Genomic DNA, 12,985 nt, shown 5'->3' on the forward strand with positions numbered 1-12,985 from the left:
TTCATCATAAGGTAAAAATGATGACTCAGTAGTGATTGACATTGACATTTCCATCTCAGGGGACAAGATGATCCAAACTATGACAGCAAAATTTCCCACACAGAACCACTGGATCCCTTCACCGTAGCAGGAAAGGCTCCAGGTTAATCAGCCAAAAAGCTTTGCATTTAATCCCATGGCAAGAAGAACAACAGACGCATTTCATAAAAGATCCAACTCTCAAACTAGAGACACCTTTTCAAGTAAAAGATCCAGGCCTTGATTTAACAATATATAATTTATTTACAACAATTTTCGGATTGAATTACTATACATACCTTTCTGAAATGTCATAGATAGATATATATATACATAAGGCCAAGTAAATACTTGAAAGCACTTAGAAACGAATTTCCAAAATTCTACCCACAAATCCATATCATTGTCCAAAAAAGTACAGAAAATCTCCCTTAGCAGAAGTTTTTCCATCGCCACAAAAGTTTCGACAACAATTTACATTAACGATAGGGAACACAAAAAAAGGTTAAAAACAAAGGAACATAAAGGAGGATTATACAATTGCATAAGCGCTGTGGCATGTAATAAATACAGCATTTTTGACTTGCAGAAAGGCAAGGAACATTGAATCAAGGAACTAAAGAGAAAAAACCATTCACAAGTACAGAAGGCTATTGTTCTTACTTCAAAAAGAAAACAGTTTAGTAAGAGTGACGGGGAGGTATGCACACACCCAATCTCTCTCACACACACACTCAAATACATCCTTGACACTGAATAGTAATGAGTGACACAAAAAGTACAGTGCTGAGATGTTACATTTCTCCCCATAACACAGGGGTGAACTGACAGTATAAACCCTTGAACAAAGCTTGTATGTTACTGACACATACTTACACAGAATTATCAGGCCTGGGTTTTCTCTCAAACTGTATTCATCGCACACACACGCGCACACACACTGAGTCATAGCAGAATTGTTAGATTTGTCGGATGAGCTAGATGTGAAGATAAGATGCTCAACATCCTGGCGGCTGGTGAATTACATTACTGAAATGTGCTTAGGCAACATATCCAAGACGATGACGGAGGGGGATGAAGAAACACACACATGCGCTCTGACTGTACAGCTGCCGTGGCTCATCTAAACGTGCCTAACCGACGCCCTCACTCTCCAATTAGCCACGGAGCCCGCGCGGTGACTCATTAAGCACAAGTGACAGTTTCCACCTTGGATTTTTAAATGCTTAGTTACAGAAATCATCAGGTGCGCAGAGTTAAGGACGAACAAAACGTCGACAGAAAGCTTTCCTGTGAAACAGTCTCGAAACCCTTAACACTGCAAATAGTCTGCTAGATCGCCAAACAACAGTATATAGGCAAACACGTCACGGTTTTAGACTTGACAAATGCTGCGCCAGTTAAGTGTCTTTTTTGGCTTCATATTAAAATATAATTTACATTTGTTTACAAAGTGATAAGGTGACACAGAGTACTGCGTAAACAAACTGCATTGAGATGCCTTAAAATGAGGGAAAAAGGAAAGACAATGAAAGAGACAACTACTCTAGAAAACAGTGGATTCGTGGACACAGCGTGAGGATGCGGTGGCCCTCGAAATGATATTCAGAAAACTTTGGTTAACAATTCTGCTGATATACAGTATGCAAAGTGACAGCACACGGCTGGTATAGAAAAGTATTTACAAATTATGCACGGCGATCTGATTCAACGTGAAAAGATTTTGAGTTTCTGATCATTTTCACGGCATCTTTATATAAACTGGTAACGGGACTCTGAGGGGAGATGTGGTTTAACGAGATGGGTTAAACGAGCAAGGCGATGGGCGACGGTATAAAAAGAAAGTCAAACTTTCTGCCTGCTACAAGGAAACTAATGTACATTCCAAAAAATCTGACAATCATTTCATCTTAAAGGTTAAAAACCATTCGAGCCCGCAGGATTGGGCCGTCCTCGCTGTTTGAATGAAAAGGGGCGGGGTTTTCATTATAGCTTTGAACAGACAACTTCACATGCAACCCTGAGGCAGACATAGAGAGAACCTATGGCTAGTTTGGGACTGCTCACACCTCACCGAAGGAAAATTGCTAAACGAGAAATTTTTGTGTTTGTTTGACAGATTCGTTACGAGAAAAAGAAAAATACTGTTAGTGAAATACGACAGAATGCAAATGCGCCGCTGCAGTTTATGGATTTTTGCATGAATCTATTGGATAATTGTTGCTGTCTGGATACAGACAGCCAAAAAAAAATTCCTGTCAAAGCATCTATTTGTGAGCAGAGGGGGTGACATTATGAAAAAGCTGCTCTTTATTTTATCTGAGAGATGGGCTTCTCTCTGATGTGGAAATACTGTTTGCCACACAGCAAATGCAGAATTCCCACCAACATTGCTTTATGAATAATACAAACAAAGCTGCACAATTACCCTTTCAACATGAGTAATCTTGTGATGATTTTGAAGAATTTGTTGTCAGATTTTTCTGAGGGAAAGTGCTCTACATAATTCATATGGAATAATAACCCTTCGGGCCATGTTTTTAGACTACAAAAATCAATGTAATCAAGAGGAAAATGTCATTTTAGAAATGAGCTTTGACGACATTCAGCGTTTGCACACGTGCAGTCGGCGTGCCTCTCGGCCCTATGGCCTCTTCATTAAGCTGTGGAATTTAAAACAGAGAAACGCCACGATGAACGATTGGGGTAATATAAAATGTGGAAACCTTATGGATCAAAATCAGAAGGCTTTAAATAGAAATTTCCTTTAAAATATGACTTTAAGTCAAGATATTAATCACTTCAAAAAAAAAAAAAAGGGATCCAGAGAACTCAAACCTCACATATTAAAAGGAGGAAAAGCTCCAAAGCGTCTCACTGGATCAAGATGTTAGATTCACAATAGTGATACCGGCTGGACTACAACACACACAAACGCACACACAAACTACATGAGATGGGTTTTTGGGGGGCTCAGACACACAATCTGTTTTTAAACCAGCAAGTCCAGAATCTGCTACAAGCCGTCTGTGTGTTAAACAGATTATGTGACTCACACACGCACACAGTCTCACTAGGTTGCTTTAAAATAAAATAAAAAAGGTAAAGAAAAAAAAAAAAAGTGGGCTAATCTTCTGAGTTGATGTCATGTGACGAACCTGCCAATTGCATATGTTGCTGGTTCTCTTTAACCTGAAATGACCTGCACCCTTTTTTGCCACCTTCCTTTTAACTGACTGTTTAAAAACACACGGTTTTTGAATCCAAGTTCAAAAATTAACGACTGAATTTGCAATATTGGCCATTACTAATAGCGTTACATTTGCATATTGCTCCTTGTTAAGCCGTACGCGGCCTGTTTAGAAGAGTTAATTTGATGTTACCTTTGCAGCAGAACTAGGGTATGGACTAATTTAACTTGGGTCTTTGATGGGAAATAAAAGGTACTTTCTCTACTGAGTCTGTGAATACATTTTCCCCAAACACACACACACCCAAACTCTACCCCCTTGTTCCTCATTTGGTCTGTCATTTAAAGATTTTTACTGTGTTTCATGGGAAATAGGGACTCAATCCTACATAAACACTTTCTTATCTTCTAAAGTGAAGAAAAGGAACGCTGGGACAGCTCTGTTCTTCGATTCCCGCTGCAGTTATTGTTTTTTTATGTGTGTAAGAATGCGTATTAGTGTATCACGTTGTGTACTTTTCCTCGGCACCAGTCTGTCCCTCTTTTCTAGGTTAGCACTCGCCATCGGAGACCAGGAATATCATGGCTTCCTGTTTGCCGATGTCGGCCATGACCGTGGCCAGCTGGTTGATGTTGCCGCTGTGGAAATGTTGCGCCTCCCATAGGTCCAGGATCACAGAGGTTGGGCTTGCTTTGGATGCAAAGAAACTCATGTGTCTGCGGGGTGAGAGAGAGCAGAGAACACAGAAAATTAATTAAATCAAGCAACGCGCACACATCAGAAAGCAGAGCCTCTCATTTTCTCTCCACCTAAAGAGTGTCAGGAAAACCTTTCACCGGGTATTTTATTGTGCTGCCTCTTCTTCTAACTCTGTCAATGTCAGGTTTTATTGTGGGTTATATTGCTACATCCTGATATCTAGTGTCGGCGCACTAAGTAAAAAAATGATAAAAGCTACAAGAACACAGTCGGAGCTCTCGAAACTGCCGTTACGTACAGACTCTCTAACAATTCTCATTTGAAGCTTAACTCCACAACCCTCATTCCCTCTTTATTTGATGTTGAAATTGGCCCCAAAATCCCATATAGTAAATCCTATATAGACTTTCACAGTTAAGTCGGAAGTGACCTTTTCTATTTTGGGAGCAGAACCTTTACGATCAAACCCAATCAATGACAACAAAGCAGTGGCCCGAGTCAGCTGGATATTTGATGTTGAGTGGGACCTTATCCCCGCGGTAGCCGAAGATGCTTGTTTGATTAAATGGCATTTCTCTGTTTTTCCAAATGTCCGGGGCTTTAACTCTTATGTAGAACCCACATGACATTAAAAAGGAGAACGATGTAAAGCACAAAGAATCACCGTGCCGTGTGGGTGTTTCGGTGAGGGGGGAAAGGGGAGACAGGAAAATGCCACCGAGCCTTTTTCACCTTGAGAAAGGTCAGACGGAGTCAGACTTCCTCGTGTGTTTCTGTTTGTCTGGTGAAGCATTATGTGGAGGTTATAAACACGTGAGTGCAGCGGTAGGACACAAGCACCGGGAACACATCGTCACCGTGCTATTTTAAGTCAATTGGATTTTATAGAACGTGAACGGCTCTGGCTCTGCATCAGGACAACGCAACAAAGAGGAGCGTTGGTCAAAAAAAAAAAATCTTTTGGGAATGAACCTCTGTGTCATTATTAAAGTTTAAAAAAAAAGAAACAAATGTGTCAACCCTGCTTATTCACCTCGCCGCGTGAAACAAGAGCTTATCTTGTATGGCTCAGACGCAGCCGCTCGTACCGTCCTGGGAAAGAAAGATCAAATAAAAGGTTCTTGGCATTTTAAGTTTTATTGATTGGTCCCGTTCCGCTCGGTCTGAACACTTTACACGCGCAGAAACAAACACAGAAATGCAGCATGACAGAATGCCAAGGAGCTGCAGCCTTTTGAGGAAAACACGTTGTTAAGGACAGATCAAACAACGGAGCAGTTGTTCCTTCCTGAGGTCTAAATGAGAATTGATTATGTTGAGCAAAACATTGCTAATTAAACCTGTAGTGCATCAATTCAATTTGTGATTAATTGGGGTAAATAAAAGTTGATTGGACAAATTAAGTGTACCTATTTGATTTCATTACCAGGTAGAAATTAAATTGGAGGATAAGAGATCAATGCCCGACTACGCTCTTGTTACAGGTGCTTTGGTGATAGAGTACAGTAGCTGTGAGAACGAAGTGGTCGGCACAGATCCAAACCTATTCCAACTTTATCCCCCCCCCTCCCCTCCCTGCCGCTGATGGGCAGCTAGCTCGCTGCATTTCCAATTACAGCTGTTAAGCAGAATGTAGCAGGTAGAAGTTTAGCTGCAGACTTTAAGCTTCTTACCTGTTTCTGAGGGAGAAATGAAGAAGGGGGTCATGTTTTCTTGCAGAAATGATAGCTGTATCCATCAAGTCCGCATTAATCCTATAATACTAGCTGTGTCAAAAGAGGATTAGCTTGCTAAAGCATTACTCTGTTTACCTGAACTTTAGGAAAAACACTCCGCTGAGGTGAATCACTCCACACCGATTGTGCTTGATTACTGAAATTTCACTGTTTTTCTGCCAACATCTGTATTAGTACACCTCTTTACTATCATTATTTTGAGTGAGCTGTATTCACATATTGTGCATAACTCTGCTGTGAAACCTCACTTCCAAGAGGTTTGGATAAATAAGGCTCATCAGAATTTCTTCAGAGCTTTCAAAGCTAAGCCGCCGGCTCCGACATGCCTTGACAACGATCAGATCAGCAATCAGATAAGGCGTTATTGTAAAGCTGATCTTTACCTCTCGAGTTTAAGTCTTTGTGCTAGCATTCTCCAGTCGGCTCCGTTGGGACAGGGGGCGTCCAGGCTGCTGCAGATCTTCTGCCTGATGAGGTACGGGATCTGAAAGGCGCTGGGTCCCGCCAGAGCTGTGGCGTTACTGTCCATTAACAGAAACTCAGAGTCCAACGCTCGAGTGTCCTGGAAAGGGGGGACAAAAAGCCACACAGGTTTTCTGAGCTCAGCAGAAAAATCATCTCCTTTACAAATACCCAAAATGATAAATAGTAGCTGCGGCATAATCAACCGCAGCTTTTAAGTGAGCAGAACGAACGTTACCTTGGCAATGTTAAAGTCCAGGCTAAAGCTCTGTCCCTCCCCCTCCACCTGCCACACACACAGCTGGCAGGTGAGCTCGCAGGTGCTGAGGCTGAGCCGCTCCAGAGTGAACGTGCAGTGCAGGTACCGCTGGGAACCGTTCCAGATGTGGTAGAACGGGATCTCCTGCAGTAGAAGAAGAAGGGAAAAAAAGAAGCACATGCAGCAGCACAGTCAGAACTGCATGTCTGAAACGCGCCACAACACGACCGCCTGCCTAGAATACACCGAGATTATCATTAATTACACTGACATAAGCTGTCATCATTATGGCTAAGTATATCTGAGGCAGCGGAATGACAACGTTCAATTAAGTTAAAGGGAATAAATGCGCTGTTACTGACAAATAGAATCTTTAATAGGAGTTAAGAGCTGCCAGCCCGACTCTGCTGATAACAGAAGAAATCAAACTTTGGATTTTAATAGATTACACGCGCAATCTGTCACGCTGGCAATGGAAGCATTTTTTTTTTTCCTTTTCATCTATTTTCATTAACTTGCTTTAGCTTTGTACTAACTTTCAGGCAGATATATAAATGGTGGCGTTAGTGTAAATGCTGAAATATCACACCGCTACTTTAAAGCTAAAGCACATCACGCGGCGAATGCATAAGCATACTCAATAGCTGCTGTATCGGCTTCAGCTTCTGTCTAGCAAACGGATACCAGGGAGTCTTTGGGAGAATGCATTTGAGGCTGCAATTTCTACCCCCTCTCTCGTCTGCTGCATATTCATGACTTGTTTGCATAACCCAGGAGAAGCACTGTTGTAACGCTGGAGAAAGAGGGGGGGAAAAAAGTGCACACTAACTCCTCGCTTTACCAGAGTTCAACGGCTACCAGGGTTCTCAGTCGAAAAGAAGTGTGGCCTGCAGCACATCCTACTAACCAAATGGGGGCACTGTTACCCAGGCAGACTGGCAACAGAGCAGCCGAGTGAAACACACAGAAGTCTTCATGGGCCCCAGGGAGACTAAAGGCCTTTTTGACTGCACTGCTGAGAGGGGAATAACACTTCCAAATGAACAGGCACAGTCCAGAGGAATAAGCCTCTGTTCTGGGTGCATTGTTGCCGCCTTGCTTGCTTGGCACAGTCTGCATGCTCTCATTGGGGACCCGGTACTCAATGCTCACATAGTTACAGCCAGAACATTTTCTAGTCCTGGAACATCCCTTGTGTGTGCATACGTCGGGCTGCAGTGTAACTGGCCACGCGCAGGTGCGGGGAGTGCAGTAAGGTGGAGCCGATCCAAAATTCAGGTTGCAAAGTTCGAGATATTTACATACTGCTCTATATTTCATACGAGCCCCCTTTGAGAGAGCGACAGCTAGTATAATCAATCAGCTTGCAGCCCTGAGTTAGTGCACGCAATTCAGCTCCTCTATGCACATGTATACACTACGTGCACACTCGCGGTCTAGGCACAGGGGTGCACACACCCCCCAAAAAAAAAAAAGTAAAAAGGTTCCCTCTACTCTGACAAATGACTAAGTTCCAAAGTGTGCCAAGAACAGAAAAGGTTATTGGACAGCAGAGTCCTGCAGTAACAGACTTAGAAACACTCCTTTGTGTGAATCTTTAAAGTGATCAACTGAAGCCAAACCAAAACATGCTTAATTAACAAGTCTGGCCCAACTCTAATGAAAAACAACTTTCCAGAGACATTAGGAGACCACGAAGCCTCATTAACAATAAAAAAAAGTTTCTCCCAAATAGCTTCTGAATAGTCAGTAACTTTTTAACTTTTGTTAACATGCGTTCAATTCATTTTTTACTTTTCTGGATGGCTAATTTAAACTAACAAACGGCATTGATTTTAAATTGAGCTCATAAACAAACACATTTGACGGCCTTATTACTGCCGGTAAACAAATTTAACAGATTCGGCCAGGCACTTGTATTAAATCTCCTTACTCCCGCACTGATCCAGAGCGACTCCCTGCCCCTGCAGCCCCTCAAGGGCAGCCCAACGCACCTGGTAGCCGGCTAGCAGCTTGCTCCTCCAGTGCGCCTGGGGCATGTCATGGATGGACAGGCGCAGGTTGTGGTAACTGTCTTTGAAAAGCAGGACGTGAGGCTCGTCAATCAGCCGACCCCCGAGCTGCCGCTCCATCTGCATCACCTCCTGATCAAAGAGAAAGAGGCGAGAAAAGGTGTCAGGGCTCGGGGATGAGAGGGGGAGGTACATTTACCAACACACTCGCAGAGGTAAGTGAAAACGTGTAAAAACAATCCATAACTGTTTGCTGTTTACACTTTGTCTGGTGCATCACTCACGCACACAAAACGGTACCGCTTTGGAATAAAAATGTATCAGCGCACACACACACACACACACACACACACACACACACACACACACACGGGTGCACGTCCAAAGAAATACACAAAGACATGGTGGAGACACTGAATAGATTTAACTCAAACAGAGAGATACACACAAAGGCCTGTTTGCGCACACACACACACACACAGCATGAGCATGAGGCAGGGGTACAGTACATCTGAGGAAAAGAAGATAGTGTCTCTGCGTGCGGCCACAAAGGACTGGACCGACTCGTCTCCACGGTGCTTTAATGTCATCGCAAGGTTGATCCTCTGCCTCGGTTTGTATATGCCAGTGTTTTCTGCATCTGCATTAGCATGCAGGAACTGCAGCCATTCCCAGCCTACTGGCTACCTGGGCTGTGATGAAGTAAGTGAACGAGCCATTAGTCAACTGCTCATTGTTCTCGCATGGCGAATCTCCTTAATTTCATTTTTGTTTTTGTGCCAGTAGAGATTTGTAAATGCATGCTTAATATTTTAATCTCTGTGGGACTTGCTCAGTGGACCATTTGTTGCCATCCAAATGACCATCTGGAATGGGATGATAATATCCGGCACATTTGCCTCTGATTTATCAATTCGCTTTGAGCTGGATGCTTTGTGCTGAACATGTCCTCAGAAATCCAGCGCTTTGGTTGCCATTCACATGTGCTGCCTCATACTCCAATCACAGGAGCATACTACAACAGAGAAAACAGGCCTCTGAAATTAGTGGTGTGAAAAGACCTCCAAAATAAGACATGTTCTTTTAATCTGTCTGAGGAGGGGAAACAAGATGGCAGCAGAAGGAAAACAGTCAGCCCGGGCGCTCCTCGGAGTCGTACCTCAAAGACAACAGCTCCGAGAGGGCGAAGTGCGTATAGATGGCTGCCATATGTTGAACGCTGCATGCCAGCATGGTTGCCCATGGTATGAGTTCAGCAAAGACATCCAATTAAGGTGGAGAATGGTGGTAATTTCTATCTGCACAACACTGATTCAATTTTCTGCCCTCTTTCCCAGGAACAGGCTAGACTGATTCCAATTATAATGGAAAGAAAGCTGTTAATTATCCATTTGGAATCTCTACCTGCGTTATTTCATGTGCGCTCCCCTTTGACGAATGAGCAATTTTTGGTTCAGGCCGACAATTGAATTTCACTGTTTGTTCGCCGCATTGTTAATTTGCATGTTTGCTTTGTGCTTATCTTCTTGTTAACATGATTATTATGCCCCTTGTGATTATCTAGATTGATTCCCGAATTTGCATCGGTTTACCTTTTTTTTATTTTAAACCATAAAAAAAAAAAAAAAATCTAAAATGATCTGAATGTATGCATCTAGCTGGAATATACTCCTCCATGCTCTGCCAGACAAGAGTCTTGTGATGTTACCCAGTCCACTTACTCAGAGAGGGAAGGTCAGACAATGGCGCTGAATCAAAGCGTCGAGGTCTAATGAGTTAATAACAGAGGGCAGCGCGTTCTCCACAGAAAAGCCCTCTGCTATTATGTCTCTTACAGATACAAAAGCCACATTATGTGGGCTTCCAGAGAGGTTCATTTAAACAGTTCTTAAGCACAATTATTTGTTGGGCGGCGATTAGCATTGCAAATTGGGTGTTGGACTTTGATCAGGTTTTGACCTATAGAACAGATCTATAGCCCCGCTAGCAGCAGAACGAGTGCAGAATGCCAATTATCCTATTATCAAATGTGGCGACTAGAATGAATACTAACTCGAGCCGCCTAGCAGCACGTCAGGTTCAAGGCCGGCACACTTGATTACAATCAAAACAGGGTCTGGGACATGATTCTCTTGCTACCTGACAGGGACACTGAGGGGGGGGTTGTTGAACAACACGGGATGATGCATTTGCTCCTTTAAAGTGTGCTCATGTCCTCGCTTTCAAAATGACACCGTCTCGCCCGCATGTTGTTTGTGTGCGTCCGAGTGGCTGTGACTGTGTGTGTTGCAGAGTGGCTTTTTTCTGCAGGATTTCAGCATATGTTCTGGACTGAGAGAATAATGGCCCTCTTTACGCCCCATTATCCTGTTAACAAATGACAGTGTGAGCGAGCTAATAGATGAGAAGCTAAATTTGACCGTATTATTTACTCTTTCTGGGAGGAAAACAATGCAAGGTTTGGAATTAGTTTATCAAATCACATATTAATCATGATTGCACCAGCTCAGTTTTGTTTCCCCCAATTCAGGGGAATATAATAAGAGCTGTTTTCTCCTAAGGCGCCCTGAACCTGTACAGCTATGGGAACATTAAGATGCATGAGATGGGCAAGAAGTTCAAGTACCGCAGGAGAAAAACCCCTTTTGTTCTGACGGAATTCGAGATAGCCTGGGGTGTGTGTGAAGACTGTGAATTTAGAGTCAGGCAAAGCCAAGACCACCCCCTGACATTCAATGAGGCTGGCTAAAGAGAGTGAGATAGAGCAGGGAGGAGTGAAAAGAGCAGGAACAGGAGAGGAGAGAGACAGAGGCAGCTTAACATTTGTGTCTCCAGGTCACTAGAGTGGCCAGCTTTAGCAAGAGAGATAACAGGATTACTGCAATCATGGCCACAGTTTTCTATGACTTCAACCCCCTTTATACGCTCACTCATGTCCCCCCACCCCACTCTCCACCCATCCCTTCGGCATGGACCAGAGCTGGGACTGTAATGGACTGGGGGCCGGGCTCCACCAGGAAACAAGAGACACTCATACAGCTAATCTCTCCGGGCTGGTGATGACAGAAAGAGGTTAGTGGCTGCACCGAACGCTCTCCTGCGACAGAAAAGAACAGCCAGCCTTGGATGCCGGGTGGAAACACAAACGAAACAAATCAAAGTATTAGCAGAGGCGTATATATTAAGAACCGGACTGGCACGAAGCTGCAGACTTTCCCCTCACAGCAAGGCCAAGCTGCTTCTTGTGGCCTTGTGTTGTGCCGGCTTTGTGTGTAGCAAACTGATTAACACAACCAGCTCTAATGGAGATTATGAGTAGCCTTTGATCAGTTAATTAGTCAAGCTACATGTCATCCGAAACATGGAGCTATACATGCACACGGGCGGTAAGATCCTCATAAACTCGTCCTCAGCCCCTCACTCTCGGCGACACGGTGTCATCGTGTTTAAAAATGTGCATTCATAGTGAATATCCATTTTCAGAGCTGCTCTTTTCAGGCAAATGCATTTGTTTATAGAGAGTAGCCTGGCTATGTGGGCTCCATAAATCTGTGTATTTGTCAGCAGGATGTGACAGGCTTTTCCTCTCTGACTGAGAGTCTATCGGTCTGAGCTCCAGTGGCCGTGCCCGCTACAGTCAACTCTGATTAATAACTACAAATAGAAGGGACTTGTCTGCTCAGTTATAAATGGGGACTGTGTTTGCAAGGGAAAAGATGCGCATTCTGCTTAATAAATCACAGAGCAGGACGGGAGAAAAAAAGCACACAGGAACACAGAAATATAATATGGAAACAATTTCTCAGCTGGGCTCAGTGATAAAGCTGACTGTCTTGTTTAACTTAATGCCAGCAATTACTGGGCTATGCTCTTCTGTTTTTCTTCTAGAATTTGTTGCCAGTAACTTTTGTAATGGAGGGATCAGAAAAAAAAAACAGTTTGTATTTCACTCCGTACATGCTGCTTTTCTCTTCTCTGTTACAGAAAAGCTAAAAAGTTTCCGCTCAAACATGGCTCGCTGCTCAGCAGCTAGCAAGGAAACGTCATAGTGGGAGCACATAAACAGTTTATGAGCCCTTTTTAACGCAAATAAGAATCATTGCTCGAGGTCAAACACTGTACAAAAAGAATCCAGGGGCCACTATTTAACCAGCAAGACATCAATTAAACACCCATTTAAATCCTGGAACATACATTTCTACAACAGGGAGACAGACAAGCTAAATGTATTGGACTCGTAAGGTGTTACTGATGAGGGAGTAAATCTGCAGTTGGAAATAAAACACCAGGAGTACAAAGAGAGTTCACTTTTACCTCAGCATCTAAAAACCACATAAAGGTACAACAATGATTAATTAGACAAACACCTGTATACACGTGACACACAAGATAAGCCACCCCTTGTATCTTGGCAACCGTGCCCTTTTATTGCCAGGCAGCCATTCCTTTTGGCACCAGTTTTAATGGCTGCTACATCTAAGCAAATTTATCCGAGTCAAAAAGTATTTATGATGCTTTGTTTTTTAAGATGATCTTTTATGTTGGTGATCTGTCAACTATTTACTTCAATTATATTTGCACGGTGCCAACAACAGTTGCCTCAAGGCA

The 12,985-nt window shown here is 43.2% G+C and overlaps 1 protein-coding gene across 5 annotated transcripts in view; it reads right to left on the minus strand.

Moving 5' to 3' along the window:
• Positions 1-262: 262 nt before the first annotated feature.
• unc5a (unc-5 netrin receptor A) overlaps positions 263-12,985 on the minus strand; it is a 187,757-nt gene continuing 175,034 nt past the window's right edge. For all 5 annotated transcript variants that reach the window (XM_080306926.1, XM_026190068.2, XM_026190077.2 and 2 more), the window contains 4 exons: positions 8,360-8,509; positions 6,345-6,509; positions 6,028-6,206; positions 263-3,925 (listed from right to left, as the gene is read on the minus strand). In XM_080306926.1, the coding sequence (XP_080163052.1) occupies positions 3,760-3,925; positions 6,028-6,206; positions 6,345-6,509; positions 8,360-8,509 (660 nt within the window). In that variant the 3' untranslated portion in view covers positions 263-3,759. The remainder of the gene's footprint in view (positions 3,926-6,027; positions 6,207-6,344; positions 6,510-8,359; positions 8,510-12,985) is intronic.

Source organism: Astatotilapia calliptera, chromosome 2 (assembly GCF_964374335.1).
Source record: "Astatotilapia calliptera chromosome 2, fAstCal68.1, whole genome shotgun sequence".
NCBI lineage: Eukaryota > Metazoa > Chordata > Actinopteri > Cichliformes > Cichlidae > Astatotilapia > Astatotilapia calliptera.